Source organism: Corvus moneduloides, chromosome 21, assembly GCF_009650955.1.
Source record: "Corvus moneduloides isolate bCorMon1 chromosome 21, bCorMon1.pri, whole genome shotgun sequence".
Classification (NCBI taxonomy): Eukaryota; Metazoa; Chordata; class Aves; order Passeriformes; family Corvidae; genus Corvus; species Corvus moneduloides.
Genome location: NC_045496.1, coordinates 9702421 through 9717595, shown reverse-complemented (window position 1 = coordinate 9717595; position 15175 = coordinate 9702421). Strand labels below are relative to the sequence as shown.

Genomic DNA, 15175 nt, shown 5'->3' with positions numbered 1-15175 from the left:
GAGCAACAGCATTTGCTGCTCAGGCTGGTGTCACCTGGAGCACGTGGCAGTGGGGGAATCACGGGGCCATCGAAGGAGGGGTGTGGGATGGGGTCTGAACCCAGCAGGGCCCAAGGGTGTGGGCTGGCAGTGTTTGGGATGTGTTCTGTGTCAGGTTTCACGGCAGTCAGGAGGGTGGGTGGCTCAGGGGGTGGCCAAGGCAGCAGAGCCCCGTGGGCTCACTGCACTTTGTGACTGTGCACAGGGAGGAACCTCAGGTAGAGAGTCCCCAACCAAGCAACCCGAGTGATTTACATCTTCCTGTCACACCCTGACTTTATTTTTCCATCAGGGCTGTATTTACCTAAAACCCAGAAATGGAAATGGCACAAAATAGATGCCCCAGATCAGCATCTGGCACTCCCTGTGTCTGTAAGCAGAGGTGTGAATTGCAAACCAAAGCTCCACAGCTGGGGAGGGCAAAGAGCAGACGCGGGTGACTCTGGGTGGGAAACACACAATAGACTGAAGGAGCCCAGGAGAGTAAATCCAAGGTACAGAACAGATCTGATTTAAAGAAGTGTCTAAATTAAGCCTCTAAATTGGCTCTTCAGAGCTGTGGTTTTCCTACGCAAAACTATTCTGGAAACTGCAACTATCTTGGACTCTGGGGGTGTGAAAGAAATATAAATTCATTCTGTGAGGTTCATGTCCTTCTCTTCCCTCCCTTGGCGCTTCCCTAAATCCTCACCCATATCCAAAGACTGCAGCTCGTCCTTTTACTGACCTTGAAGTAGGAAGTGTTGCCTCATTTCTCTCCCACTTTCAAATGTGAATCTTTCTCTTGGATCCCGGAGCTGTTCTCAGGCTGACATCCAGCCTCTCCTCGCTGGCAGGTCCCTGTGCTGCTCCTCCCGTGGCCCTGCAGGGCTGGCACTGCTGCCTCCCCTCTCTAAGGCACTGCCACTTGTTCTCTCTGCAGGTCCCCCAGGTCTTTTTTTAGAATTAATGTGGGTTTGATGTGCTCTATCCCATTATTCCCAACGCGGTGTCACTGCTCTGGTGCTGTGTCCCATCCCCTGTCCTCTGCTGCCTCAGGTCATCCCACTGAGCTGGGGCAAAACATCCCCTGTCAGTGATGTCCCCCAGCAGTTCAGCAGTGGGGACTCATCCTGGGGTCACACAGGGCTTGATTTGGGATCCCTCCCTCCACATGGAGCCTCCCTGAGCGGGGATGGTCTGGGCAGAGCTGCTGCACATGTTCATAATGGAATCACAGAATTGTTTAGGCTGAAGTTCCCTCTAAGATTATCGAATCCAACCATCCCCCCAGCACTAACCTGTGTCCCCAAGTGCCACATCCACCTGGCTTTTGAGTCCTGCAGCGATGGGCACTGATGGTCACTTCTGCCAGGCTGCTCACTCATGGTAGGTGCAACCTCAGGTCATGCACCTGAGCCATGTAGATCTGTACCTGCACCTGTGTGCCCCTGGGAGCAGCAGCAGGGAGGGCAGAGGGGCTCTGACACCTCCTGTCCCCAGCTGACGTGGCCAGGTCCATGGGGGCCAAGGTGGTGATCGCCATCGACGTGGGCAGCCGGGACGAGACCGACCTCACCAACTACGGCGACTGCCTGTCCGGCTGGTGGCTGCTCTGGAAGAGGTGGAACCCCCTGGCTGAGAAAGTCAAGGTACTGGGGGCTAGACTGGAATGGCAGCTGATTTTCCAGAGCAGTGGGAATAGTGGGAGAAATGGGAAGCTTCCCTCTGTTGTCCAGGGAGCAGGTCTGTGACAGTTTCGTTGTTTCACTGGATTTGAGTTCTTGTGCAGAGAACTGGGCAGTGCCCTCACACCATGGGGAAGGCAGTGATTGGGAGGGGGCTGGCAGAATTCTTAGAGCAAAGAAACCTTTTGGAGCTGCATATGTTCTGATAAAGTCAGAATTTATTTATTTTACCAATAAAAGTAGTAAATCTGTCCAGTTCACTTTCTATCCTGTATGTCTCTGAACAGCTGACTTAGGGAGATTTTAGCACTTGGCAGTAATTAAGCACAACTGATAAACATGGGCCTGCAGAGTATGATTTTTTTAAAATTATTATTATTATTATTATTATTATTTTCCTTCTGTTGCACGTGGTCAGGCCAACTCTGTTCCTTATTCTGCATTTCCTAAATTACCTGGCTGTGCAGCTGTCCCCCAAGTGAATATTGATTTTAATTCTGTCCTCCCAATTGCATTCCCCAGTTGGAATTGGTCTCAGTAGTACCCAGTGAAATATTCCAACTGCCCAAATGGCAGTAGGCACCCATGGGAACACGAGATCCCTTCTGAACACCACTTTTTTTTGTACTGGTAGTGGTGAAACACTGGCCAAACAGAGGGCTGGTAGAGTTTCCATCTGTGGAGATGGTCAAAACTCAGCTGGATGTGGTTGGTCTTAGACAAGCTGCCCCAGCTGACCCTGCCTGGGCAGGAGGGATGGACTGGACAATCCCAAGGAGTCCCTGTCCACCTCAGCCATTCTGCAAAATCTCTGCCCTGGCACTGGACAGATCAGAGGATCATGGAATTACAGACTGGCTTGGGTTGGAAGGGACCTTAGAGCTCACTCAGTTCCACACCAAGGCTCCAGGCCCTGCCCAACCTGGCCTCGAACACTTGCAGGGGTGGGGCATCACTGCTTTCTGCCTTGAAGGGTCACTGCACCCCTCACCTCAGCACAGATCTTTAAGTTTTGTAGATATTTCACTATATCCTGGCATGAAAATCTTGGTTCAAGCTTGAACTGTTGGAAGGCAATCCCTTTGTGCTGCTGATCACGGAGACTCCACCCTGGGGCACAGCTGGAGGTGCTGCTGTGCGAGGGCATCACCGGGTGCCCGTGTGCCAACTCGCTTCTCCCCCACCCGGAACACGCAGAGCACGTTCTGAAATGCACTTGGAGGAGCTGAATTTGTGCCTCGTGTGCCGGGCAGGTGCTGAACATGGCCGAGATCCAGACGCGCCTGGCCTACGTGTGCTGCGTGCGGCAGCTGGAGATGGTGAAGAACAGCGACTACTGCGAGTACATCCGGCCCCCCATCGACCGCTACGGCACCCTGGACTTCGGCAAGTTCGATGAGATCTGTGTAAGTGCCTCCCTGGGCAGCCCAGGGCCCCCCCATGGCTGCTCCTCACAGCTCTGCTGGTGCTAATTAGTGCTGGAGCCGGTGGACAGTGAGAGGAGTCAGCTGGCACAGAGTGAATAATTGACACTCAGTAATGGTGTGGAATGATATCCCGGCCGGGAGATTGGATTAGCAGCGGGAATTGAGTTAGTAATCTCGATTATATAATGACCTGGGAAGGGATCGGTTGCCTCGCTCTGTTTCGTGGCAGTTCCTGCTCAGCTGCTTGGTGAGAGCTCGTGGGTGTCTGAGCTGCTCTGGGCAGTTGGGGCTTGGCATTGGTGTGGGCTGGGCTTTGTCCTCACTCTCCTCTCCTTGTTGTAGCATGAATGATTTGCAGAAGTCTGTCAGGGGGGCCTTGAACTCTGGAAATGGAGGGAAACATGAAAATTCCTGGTTCTGTTAATGTTTTAACATTTCTATGAATAAAACATCATCCACAATTCCTCTGCACCCCTCAGAGGGTCAGGAAATGGCACCAGTGTCGGTGGAAGGACGTTGGAAAAGTGGTGCTGCCGGGTCACACATCACTGGCATTGGGTTGTGTTTGTGCCAGCATGGGCAGAGCTGGCTCCAGGGGGTTGTTCTGGTGACATAACCCAGTGTTCACAGCAGAAATGTCCCTGCCCAGGCAGGGCAGCAAAGCGATTCTGGCTCGGTGTCTCCTGTCAAGAAAATGATTTTACTGTCTCTGTCCATTCTTTGCCTGTTTTAGCTGTGCAGGCATCTTCCATGTCCAGGTGTTCCTGCGGAGCTTTGCTCCTCTCCCAGGCTGGGAAACCACCACTCCTTTAAGTCAATCTCCATTACAGTTCAGTGAGAAGCTGTGATGCTCCTTAGGCTGCAGCCTGATCTCTCTAGTCCTGGCTTAACAAACACTGACCAACTCCAGGAACACAGCTTAGCCCTGCAGATTCTCACTGACAGACTCCTTAGGACACCCAGAACTATTCCAAACCACCAGCTGATTTCCCCGGTCTAAATATTTTCTCTAGGATATTTGGTGCCTCTTGGCTCCTGGGCAAACACTGCTGTCTGCCAGTGGATCCAGGGCTTTGCTGATAAACACTTCTTTGTTCTTTGCCAGCTGGAGAGCCCTGGCTGATTTGAAAACCTTGACAGACAGGTGTGGTAGTTCATCACAGGAACAGATCGTGGGCTGTCACATCCCCGCTCTGTTCTAATGTGGTGCTGTTAAAGAGATGTAAAGGCACCAGGCAAATCTTGTCAGTGCGATGAAACCTGAGAGAAGGGCAGTTCCTCAAACGTGTCACTGTCTGTGAGCAGGTTCTTGGCACGAGACCCTGCAGGGATGGAGGGGCAGCACCTCCTGGATCCTCACTCCCTGCAGCACAGCTCGATAACTTCTGCCCACAGTGAAGCTTTAAACTGTGCTGGCCTCAGAGGGGAGGAGAATCCAGGCATTCCTTTATCCTTAGGGGCTGGGAAGTAGTGGGGGGTTTCATTTCAGCTGCATGCCTGGATTTCACAGGAAATAGAAATGGGCACCAGCATTTTCCAAGGAGCTGAAATCTTTTCTTGTGAAACCCCTTTGGGGTACAGTCCCAGAGCAGTGGGGGTTCTGTGTCAGTTCCTGAAGCTCAGCTTCTCGTGGTTATTTGGGTCAGTCTGACCCAGCCAGAGCTGTCAGCTCCTTTTTCTCCCCTTAATCACCCCCACCCTGCACTGGGATAGATTGTGAGAGGTGAATTCCAGCCCCAGTGTCTAAGGTGCTCTGAACCCTCATCCAAAAACCAGAGGAGATACCAACACCAGGGCTGGAGAGGGGATCCAGGGCTCTCAAAACCTGTTGCTCTGTCCCTCCCATTTGGTTGTTCAACATCATTCCTACTGTGTTCTGAGAAAAAGAGTAAAACTTTGAGCAATGGATCTGTTTTTTCCAGTTGTTTCCATGCTATTAGCAGTTCTTAATTACTTCTTTTCCTCCTGATTTTTTTTTTTTTTCCAGGAAGTGGGATACCAGCATGGGAAAACTGTATTTAATGTGTGGTGCAGGAGTGGAGTCCTTGACAAGATGCTGAAGGACAGGCAAGAGACCTGCAAATCCAAAACTGATGTAAGTGCTCAGGGAAATGCTCTGTGCTGCAGGAGCTGCTCAGGGCTGGGACAGGGGACAGTGACTGCCCCGAGGCTGGGTCACAGCTCAGTGCTCTGGATTTCTTGGCAGGGAAGTTCCAGTTGGTTTTAAGAAACAGTTCCCACCTTTCTGAGGAATTTGGATAATATATTATAATATATTCTGATCTATCCTTCTCCTTCTTTGAATCCCTCTGATTTGAAACCCAGGTGCTACAAAGGCTTCATGTTTTACCCAGTAATTCTTTTCATCATCTTTCAGAGAGAGGGAAATGAGCAGTAATTTTTTAAGGGATGGCCAGAATGAATCATAACCGTTGTGAGCCTCGCAGAGGGAAGTCAAGTGAGGTGACAGATGACACTGAGGATTTGCAGCTCTCCAGGGGTGGGTGGCAGAGCACTTTGGCTTGGAGATAGGGAGAGGATGGATGGCAGGATGGATGGCAGGATGGACACGGGGCCAGGGATGAGGGGTGGATGATTCCACATCTGAGCCCTCGGTGTCAGCAGAGGCTGTGAGTCACTGAGGGGTGGAAATGGCTCTGCTGGGATGAGGTGAATGTCACCCTCAGCTCCAGGGGGACTTACACTTCCCATCATCAGATGGATCTGCCCACGCTGCCTGGCAGAGTCAGAGTGGCTTTGGAAGGAGCACACAGGGACTCAGCCATGGAGGAAAGCAGCTGGTGATCCAGGAGCCTGAGGAGCTCCCAGACTCCTCAGCCTGGGATTTCTTACTGGGAACACACCTGGTTGAGGAGGTGCTTTAGTGTGACTGCAGAAGATGGGTCCTCAATCCACCTCTGCCACCTCCTGATCAGATATGAGGGGCTGGGGTTCAGGTTTTGTGTTAAAAGTTATAAGAAGTTAAGGGAGGGAAAATTGTGTCTCTCAGAATTGGTTGTGTCCTACTTCAGCCTCCCTTTTACAAGCCTCAAACATTTTCACTGCTGTAACAGACACTTCTTTTAAAACTGCCCTTTTTATGGGATGCACTAATGGAGGGGAATACTGCACTTATATCATGGTATCACAGCAGCATGATGACATTTATCACACCCACCCTGGGTTCTGGGGCACTTCAGGGCCCTGCAGATCAGATACATCCCGTCCTCAGTGCAGACACAGCCTGGCCCTGCACTCACTTGATTGATAACAAGGCACCAAGTGCTGATTGCTGAGGTGCCAAAGCATGGAAAGAACGGGGTTGGAAGAGTGACTCACCAACCCTCCTGGGTTACAGAGCACGAACCACGGGCTCTGTGCATCCCTGGTGCTCCCAAGGACCTGCAGGATCACCTGCTCATCCTCCTAAAACTCTGGAGCCCAAAACCCCAGGATTTTTGCATCTGACTTCTGTTGCAGATTTATTTCTATGAAGTAACAACTGTTGCAGCTCCCACTGGGGCATTTTTCTTGCTTTCCTTAGTCCATTAGAATCACTTAAGTCCTTTAGCTGTGTTATCTTCCAGGCAGAGCAGCTGATATTTTTAACTTGCCTTTCATTAGCAAAGGTTTTGATGCTTCATATGTTTTAGTTCTTCATCTATTTCTGGAGTGCTCAACATCTGAGAGCTGAGTGCCATTTCTTATCGTCTCATTTCCATGTCGTGAGCATTGCAATTTTATTTTAAAATCCAGATAATTAATCATTTAGATGCTTTTCCTTCGCTTTGATCATTCAGTCCCTGTTTATCTTGCGTCCAAAATGCAAATACTGAAGACACAAACAACAGGAACCTTACATAAACTTTACTTTGAGCAGCCCTTAACTCTTCCCCAGCATGGAATGCTGCAGCACCATTAATTGGATCTCCTTGGGGGAAGTTTTGTCTACTGAGGTGTTATTCATAGTCAAAGCTAAATATAATCCAGCAGACTACAATAGTAACTGTCTTTCTCCTCTAATTTATTTCATAAAGATTGTGCCAAAGAGAAGACTTTTCTCCTTGGGGAAAAAAAGAAAACCATCAGAAAGGTTTGAGAGTAGGTTTCAGGTACATCTGAGACACTGCTTTGCTTTGTGTTATCTGGTGGGATGGTGATTTTGTCCTTAAAAGTAGTGAGAGGAAGCACTTAAATATTAAACTCCAGTTTGTAAAGCACCAAATGAGAGTGGGGAGACACCTGGTTTCCCACAAGTGGTTTTCCAGTCCTGGTGCCGAGGCTTTAGGTGCAGCTGCCTCCCCAGGTGCCCTCAGAGAGGCTGACCTGGGGGTCAGCTGGGGGACAGATGCTCCTGAGGGCACAGTCACACTTCATTCCCATCCATCCCCACCTCAGGAGCCGCTGATGGTTTTCCTGGGGCACCCTTTGGTGCTGGGCCCTGCAGGATTTTGCTCAGCTGTTCATGCAGAGCCCTGGGCTTTGATCCCATCCAAAGCTGTCCCTGCCTGCTCCCTGCTCCCAGGGACAGCCTGGCACTTGTGTGCCCGAGTGCTCTGTGCAGCCACCTCGTCCTCGTGGGTTTTGGAGTCCAGGGATGGCCTCACATGGCTGTGTCTGTGTGGTGGCCAGAGGGTGCACGTGTCCCTCACGGGGTCATGTGGCACAGACTGGAGCTGTCAAGGAGCTTTTCTTCCCTGTGCTGGGAAAGAGCTCTCAGCAAGTGCTGCGCTGGGAGCGTTCAGGTTGGATGTTCAAAGCAAGCCTGGGCTGACTCATCCTGTCCAGCAGTTCCTTAACAGTCACAATGAGCTTCCCAACTTCTTGATATTTCAAAGTGTGTGTCCTCAGCTACTGCTGTTCTGTTTCACACAGCTACCTTTTCATTCTCTCCAGGCTTTTCTCTGCCCCCGTTGCTTGTCCTGGATCTGCTCTGTGCTGTGGCTGTTCCAAATTGCATCAAAATCAGCTACAGATGAAAGGTCAACTGAGAGCACTTTGCTGCAGCAGTAATGGGCTACTGCTGTGACCCCACAGGGGCTGTGTGATTCATAGGGTCGGTGTTCTTGCCAGAAGAGCAAAGGATTGTTCAGAAAACCCCGTGTTAGGAAGCTGCCTTGGCCGGGAGCACATGGGCAGGTCTGGGTGTTTGGGAAGACAACCATCACAGCAATTCCTGGCAGCCCAGGTCCCTCTGCCAGCTCTTCCCCATCCCTTTCCTCTGGGTTGGGGCTGTTCCTGCATTCATTAAACTCACTGGGTTTAAAAAAAGGTGAGAGGTGTTCAGGTGGCCACCTGGTGACGTTGTACCCAGCCCCAAGGAGGGAGGTGGGGCTGCAGGAAGCCCGAGAGGGTTCCTAAATGCCAGAGTTGGGTTTTCTTAGAGGAGAGACTGGAGCAGGAACTTCTTAAAATAGAGAACCCTCAGCCCACTGCTTGGGTGAGACAGTGAAAATAGCAAGGGTTTATTGGAAGGAGGAATTGCAGTGGGAGATGTCTCTCTGCAGGCTCTTGCTCGCTGCAGCATCTCCAGCTCCGGGCCTTGCAGGGGCCCCGGGGGGGTCCTGGTCACCCCAGTGCCCACCTGTCCCTGCAGCCTCTGTGGCATCACTCCAGCTGAGGGATGGGACACCTGGACACCTTCTCCCAAGGGAAAGCAGGAGCTCCCTGGCGGCTGCACCTGGACCAGCCAGTCCTTCTTAGAAAGGGGCTCTGATGGAGAATAAACAAGTGGAGTGAGCTCTGTCCATGCCAGGGCCCAGCCCCTCCTGTGCTTGTCTCTGGGGTCTTTTCTGTAGTTTGCTAAATTTTTCATAGGGCTTCTTGTTGCATGGGTGGAATAGGAGCCGTTAAGAGCATGTCCCACTGCTGGGAATCCCATCTCTGCCACCAGACCTGCCTCAGGAGAGCTGTTCTGAGGATTTCTCACTGATGAGTAATGGCTTTTGAGGGGGCAGCTGTGGAGAACGTGTGCGTCTGGAGCTTTGTCTGTTCGAGATCATTTTTGTACGGTCTCAACTTGTTAGGATTTGCTGTGTGTATGTGCTGACACACCTTCACCTTCTCCCTGTGTTTCAGAACGTGACCTGTCCCACCACCTCCTTCACAGACCTGGCAGAGATTGTGTCCCGCATCGAGCCCGTCAAGGCTCCGGTGGCAGACGGTGAGTGGGGTCGGGAGGAGGGACAGCTCCTGCTCTGACTGCCAGCTCTCCCCTTCCCGTGCTCAGGGAGGGCCCCACTGGGCACTGCCAGCTGTGGGAGGCCATCCCCTGCTCCCCTCAGAGCCCCTCCTGGGCTGTGCCCCCGACAGACCCTCCGTGTGCCCCTCCTGCCACCTCCTCTGGGACAGGCAGCAGCGGGATGTCCTCGCCATGGCGAGGCACCTGCTGTCAGCCTCTTACTGGTGTGCTCCCAGGTGGCAATAATCCCTGCTCAAGTCTCATCTGAGGGAAGTAACACGTGTGGCAGCTCAGCTTCCATCCCCTCGGGCTGTCCTGTGTCCTCCCGAAGGCTCCTGGGCCCTGTTGGGCCGAGAGGAGGCCGAGTTAAAGCTCTGCCTCAGGGATGTTTTCCCTGCTGTCGTGAGTAGGATCAGGAGTGACTCACTGGCTCCACTGCTTTTTGTGTGCTCCTGTTGTGGGAGCAGCAGTGAACTGATGAGGAGCAGGTACCAGCTCCTGCAGGGTGGCACAAAGGTGCTCTGTGCCCTGTGGCAGCCCTGCCCTTCGGAGCAGCTCCCTGTTCATGGAGCTCCCAGATCCAAAAGGATCAGAGCCTTGCAGGCCCGAAACCCCCGAGTGTGTCACCAGGGCTGGAGCTGTTCCTAAACGGTCTCTTCCCCTCCTCCTGATTTTTGTTCCTGCAGAGGGAAAGCTAAAGTTAGCAGTGCTCCCATCTGTGACTGTTCGTAGAGATGTCCCTGTGGTAATTTGAAATGCTAATTACAATCATATGCCTTATGAAGAAAATATTAATCAAACGTGGTTGAAGCAGCCATTGTGAATAAGAGTGAAGAGTTCATGGTATGTGGTTATTTAAGGCTCAGGCACTGAGACTTGCTGAGATTTAACCAGAGCACTGGGACAGATCCTCCTCCTTTCTGTAGCTCCTGATTATTCCCCCATTAGGCTCCCGCTTCCTGCAGAGCGAGGCCGTGGATGCGAGTGTGGCAAATGGACGTGGCTCAGGGAGCAGATGTGGCACATTCTGGGCTGAGGAGGGGCAGTGCAGGGGCTGCTGGGGATGGGATGGGATGGGCAGGGGCCACATGTTCCTCAGGGATGCTGAAATCCCTTGGCTGTAGAGTCTGGAGGAGGGGGAGGATGGGATGGCAGCAGAGTCGTGCACGTGGGCACCGTCTCGTGAAGGATCCTTTGTGTTCCTGCCGTGGGTGGCTCTGTGTGGCTGCAGGGACCCTGCCCATGTTCGGGTGGCAGTGACAGCAGTGACATTCCTCTGTGCACGAGACTTTTGCTAAAGAGGTAGCTGGAGCTGTGGGGGAAGGTCTGTGGTGAGGTGAGCTCAGGGGGAGGGTAGCACCTCCCTGCAGTAGCCTCGTGGCTGTCAGGTGGCTCCTCAAGGCCGGTGAGCCCTGGCATTGGTCTCCTTATGGGGGTGAAGGTGGTCTGAGGCTTGTGACCTGTGTAGGAGAGGGGACAGGGAGCTGCTTGGTGGCCTGGCTGTGAACCTGCACCGTCACCTTTGTTCTCCTCTTGGCTGGCTGCATTTCGGGCTGTGCTCTTTGGGTGGTGCTGAGCTGAGCAGAGCAGCGGGGCCTTGGTCCTGCTTGGTGCTTCTGGGAGGTTTTGTAGAACCCAGACCAGTCACTGTGAGCCTCAGCCTCGATGGAAGGTGACATTTGGGGACAGCAGGGCCACCTCCTGCTCTCCTTTCCCCCCTTCAGCACCCAGAGCTGCTGTGTGAAGGATGTGAAAAGGGTCACCCCTCTCTTGGTTCTGTGTCTGTAGAAAGACCTGTTAAATGCTCAATAGTGCTGGGAAAATCAAGGAGTTTGGTTTTGATGGCAGCTGGTTTTATTGGAGGTATAAACTCCAAACTCTTGTGGTGTCTGTTGCTGTTCAGATGAGTTTCCAGGTTCTCTGGTGCATTATCATTAGTGTTTTTAGTAAAAACTAACAATCATTCTCTAATTCACAGTAAAAAAAAAAAAAAAAAACCAACAAAAACCCACTAAAAATAATAAAAGAAAATAAAAAAGACCAAATGTCTTTAATCCCAACATCCTAGCAATTGGTTGTAGTTATGTGTTAGGAGACAAGGCTGTGGAACAGACTGTGCTATTGTCTTCAGTGTGGAGCAGATGCTACTGACAGCTCCCGGGAGAAACACTTAATCAAGGATCCGGTTTAAACAGGGGCCCTTCTCTTCACCAGTGGGCTGGAACCCAGGTATTGCTCCAGAGCACACTGGAATTAACTCAGGAAAGGGGTGGAAGAACTGGTGTCACACAAACATGGTTTTATAGCAACGATGAAATGTCACTTTCACGCCTTACATTGCATCCTGAAGCTCTGGGTGCCAGCAGAGGAAGGTGCTGCCTGCCACGGGCTCTGCCTCGCTGCCCACGTGCCCTGGTGTCACGAGGGGCTGGGACAGGCTCTGCTGGTGCACTGGGGGTGAGCTGGGACCATCGATGGGCCCCCCCAGCCCAGCACGTTCCTGGCACCAGGTGGAGTCATAAAAGGGTTTGAGGTGGAAGGGACCTTAAAGCCCATCTCATCCCACCCCTGCCATGGGCAGGGACACCTCCCACTGTCCCAGGCTGCTCCCAGCCCCAATGTCCAGCCTGGCCTTGGGCACTGCCAGGGATCCAGGGGCAGCCCCAGCTGCTCTGGGCACCCTGTGCCAGGGCCTGCCCACCCTCCCAGGGAACAATTCCTTCCCAATATCCCACCTAACTCTGCTTCCCATCAGCTCAAGGCCATTCCCCCTTGTCCTGTCCCTCCAGGCCCTTGTGAGGTCCTGCTCCTGCTGCCTGTCTTGCAGACCTGCAGGTGATCTCCAGGTGCTGGGAGAGGCGTTGGCTCTGCCCTGATGTGTCCTCATTCCACGGGAACAGGCTGGGATTGGGGCCTTGCTGGCATGTCCTGCTGCTGTGCACAGCTCTTGAGATTCCCTAAATTATGTTAATCTTCTGGATTACTGGAGAAAGCAAGTGATTGTCCTCTGCAGAGAGGAAAGGAATGTGAATGTCACCGTCCCCTGTGGAACAGGGATTGTGAGACAGTTATCAGCTCACGCCAGGCAGAGCTCACCCTAAGCTTGGGATCCCTGTTCCCAGAGTCTGTGGCCTCTGTGTCCAGGGCAGTTGGGATTGGCAGCTCAGAGGCTTCTGAGGGTGTCCCACAGGTCTGGCTGGGCTGAGGGGTGGGAAACAGCAGCTGTGCTGTGAAGGGCATTCCCCAGGGAGCATCCCCCCGGTACCAGAGTCTGTGTCCCTCAGGCTGGGAACCAGCACCCACCAGAATGAGCCAAACAGTTGCTGCTGTGCTGTGGTTCCTTGGATTCTGCAGGGCTCCAGGACAACAATTCACAGAGAGGACATGGTTTACTTTTATGTGCTGGGGAGCTGAGATCTGTGTGTGAGCAGTCCCAGCTCACTGAGCTGCTGGCACTGTCCTGCCCGTGCCTGTGCTCAGTGACAGTGGCAATCACTCCTCTCCCAGTTTCCTCTGCCTCTCTGCCTGCCAGTTAAACCCTGTGCTTTGTCTCTTCTCTCTTTTAGATGAGTCAGACTACCAGACTGAGTACGAGGAAGAAGTTCTGGACAACCAGAAGGATGATTATCTCGATTTCATAAGCAGCCAGGTTGAGGAAGACTCTGACTCGGTACGAACCGTGCTGGAACAAGCAGTGGCTGGTCATTGTTGAGTAGTGTGAGGTGGAGGTGTTGGGAAAGAAGCATCTGGGAGGGACTGGCTGAGGACGACTGTGCAGAAATGAGTTTGCTCTTTGTTAGTACAGACACTAAGTGGCACATGCTCACTTTGCTCAGATCAGTCCCTGCCATGTGTGGCAAAACCTGGGCACAGTTAAATCCTGGTCCTGCAGCTCCGTGGGTTTGTTCGTGAGGTGGATCAGGGCTGGAGAGGCTGAGGGAGCTGATTTCCTCCAGCTTGAAGGAGAGGAGCTGAAGGGAGGATCTGCCAGCTGCCTGTGGGGTGGGTAGGGAGGAGGTGGTTATGGAGAAGAAGGTGGTTATGGAGAAGATGCCCAGCAAAAAGCCAAGAGAGGACAGGCACAGCTTGTGCTAAAGAAAACCCTGCCTGGGGACAGTGGGAAATACTGCCCTGTACACACAGCTGACACCACCCTGGGCTGTGCAGGGAGAGGTGCAAACTCCACCCTTGTGGATACTTGAAAAGCAAATCCATGCCCTGAAGAATCAGCTCCAGCACTTGAGTCAGCCCTGCTCAGAGCAGATGACTGGATTTATCTTCCAGAGGTCCCTTCCAAACACAGAGGTTTGATTCTGTGGGACAGCAGGCCCACCCTGAGGTAAATGTGAGATGTGGTGTGACCCCCAGGCTGAGCAGCACGGCTCAGACAGGGCACATCCCTGCTGCTCTGACTGCAGCAGCGTTTACGAGGTGCCTGTTGTGTTAGTCATGAACAGCTCCTCAGTGGGAGCACGAGGATGGATTGGGAAGGCTCCGTGTGAAGGTGTCAGTGTTTTGAAGAGGAGCTGGAGTGATGTGGGTTCTGTTTGCTGGGCTTATCTGAGCTGGTGGGAAAGAAGGGGAAGAGGACAGGTTTTATCCAGCTCAGAGAGGACACTGAAGGATCAGTTTGTGCTTCCTTTTCTCCTGCAGGATGAGGACATGCAGCTGAGGAAGCGCAGGAACGTCCCCAGTGAGGAGGGCCAGGCGAGCAGCACAGGAGAGCCGGGGTAGAGCTCGGGAGAGGCCGAGCTGCCAGCTGAGAGCCACAGCCCATCCTACTGACAGGGCAGCCCTATTTATTTATTTAATACTTCACCAAACCAAAACAACACCCAGATGAATGAAGCCAGAGTTCATCCTTCTCCAGCCAGGGCCAGGCACTCAGCACCGAGCACAACCTGCACCGTGCCCAAGTCCCTTTGGAGCTCCAGGGAGGGGGGGCTGCTGGGGGCCCTGCTCCTTCCTGCAGGTGCCAGGAGCAGCAGTTACTGATCACAGACTGGCAGAGGGGAAATGTGCAGTTCAGAGCTGCCTTGATTTTTGCTGCTGTGTTTTTAGCCGCTGCTTTTACTGCGGAGGCCCAAGGAACGCCAGGATCTCCCCCTGCGAGGTGCTGGGAAGGCTCCAAGCAGCAGCACTGGAGAGAGGGAGGGGTTGGAGGGGTTTGTGGGTTGCAGCGTTGCTTTCTTTTCATACAGATCAGGTAACTGTGTAATTAACTCCTCAGTGACTTCCAGCCATGTACTGGTGAGCAATGCTCTGACAGGAGCAAATCTGAATGTATTTCACTTGAAATCTAAACCTAAGAAATTATTGGGAAGGGTGGCCACAGAGCCTGGATCCTCGAGTCACCAGCAGGACATTTACTGATGGATCAAGGAGCCAACACTTGCCGGGCAACTCTGGAATCACCACTTGGCTGTACTTGCCCTGTTGAATTAAAGTTATTTTGCTGGATTGAAATGTCTGGCTGTTTCTTTGCATCAGGTCCTACAAAGAGAAAAGTTGTCAACAACTAAGAGCCCAACTTGCCTCTGCTTGTATCAGACTTGCAAAGGGACACACAGGGTTTCCAGCTGCTCACCCCAGCAGGAGTCACTCCAGGTATTGTCGGGCACTGGGAAGGAATCTCCAGTGCTCTGTCCCCAGGGCTGGAGCTGTCGATGGCAGTTGGAGCTTGTCCAGACATCCCCTGGTGCTTGCTCAGCCTGTGCCACATCTGTCACTGCCAATGGCTGCATAACCGAGCTGATCCTTGCTTTATGTAACCTCCAGCTCAGCTCCAGCTGTAGGTGCTGTTGCCTTGAAGGGATTTGTCATCCAACCACAGCACCGAGGGCACCCCCAAAGCTGCTTTC

The 15175-nt window shown here is 52.7% G+C and overlaps 1 protein-coding gene across 2 annotated transcripts in view; it reads left to right on the top strand.

Moving 5' to 3' along the window:
- PNPLA7 (patatin like phospholipase domain containing 7) overlaps positions 1–14780 on the top strand; it is a 117645-nt gene extending 102865 nt beyond the window's left edge. For both annotated transcript variants that reach the window (XM_032130769.1, XM_032130768.1), the window contains exons 31-36: positions 1522–1670; positions 2960–3112; positions 5121–5228; positions 9212–9296; positions 12881–12984; positions 13968–14780. In XM_032130769.1, coding sequence (XP_031986660.1) covers positions 1522–1670; positions 2960–3112; positions 5121–5228; positions 9212–9296; positions 12881–12984; positions 13968–14048 — 680 coding nt within the window. In that variant the 3' untranslated portion in view covers positions 14049–14780. The remainder of the gene's footprint in view (positions 1–1521; positions 1671–2959; positions 3113–5120; positions 5229–9211; positions 9297–12880; positions 12985–13967) is intronic.
- The last annotated feature ends 395 nt before the right edge of the window (positions 14781–15175 follow it).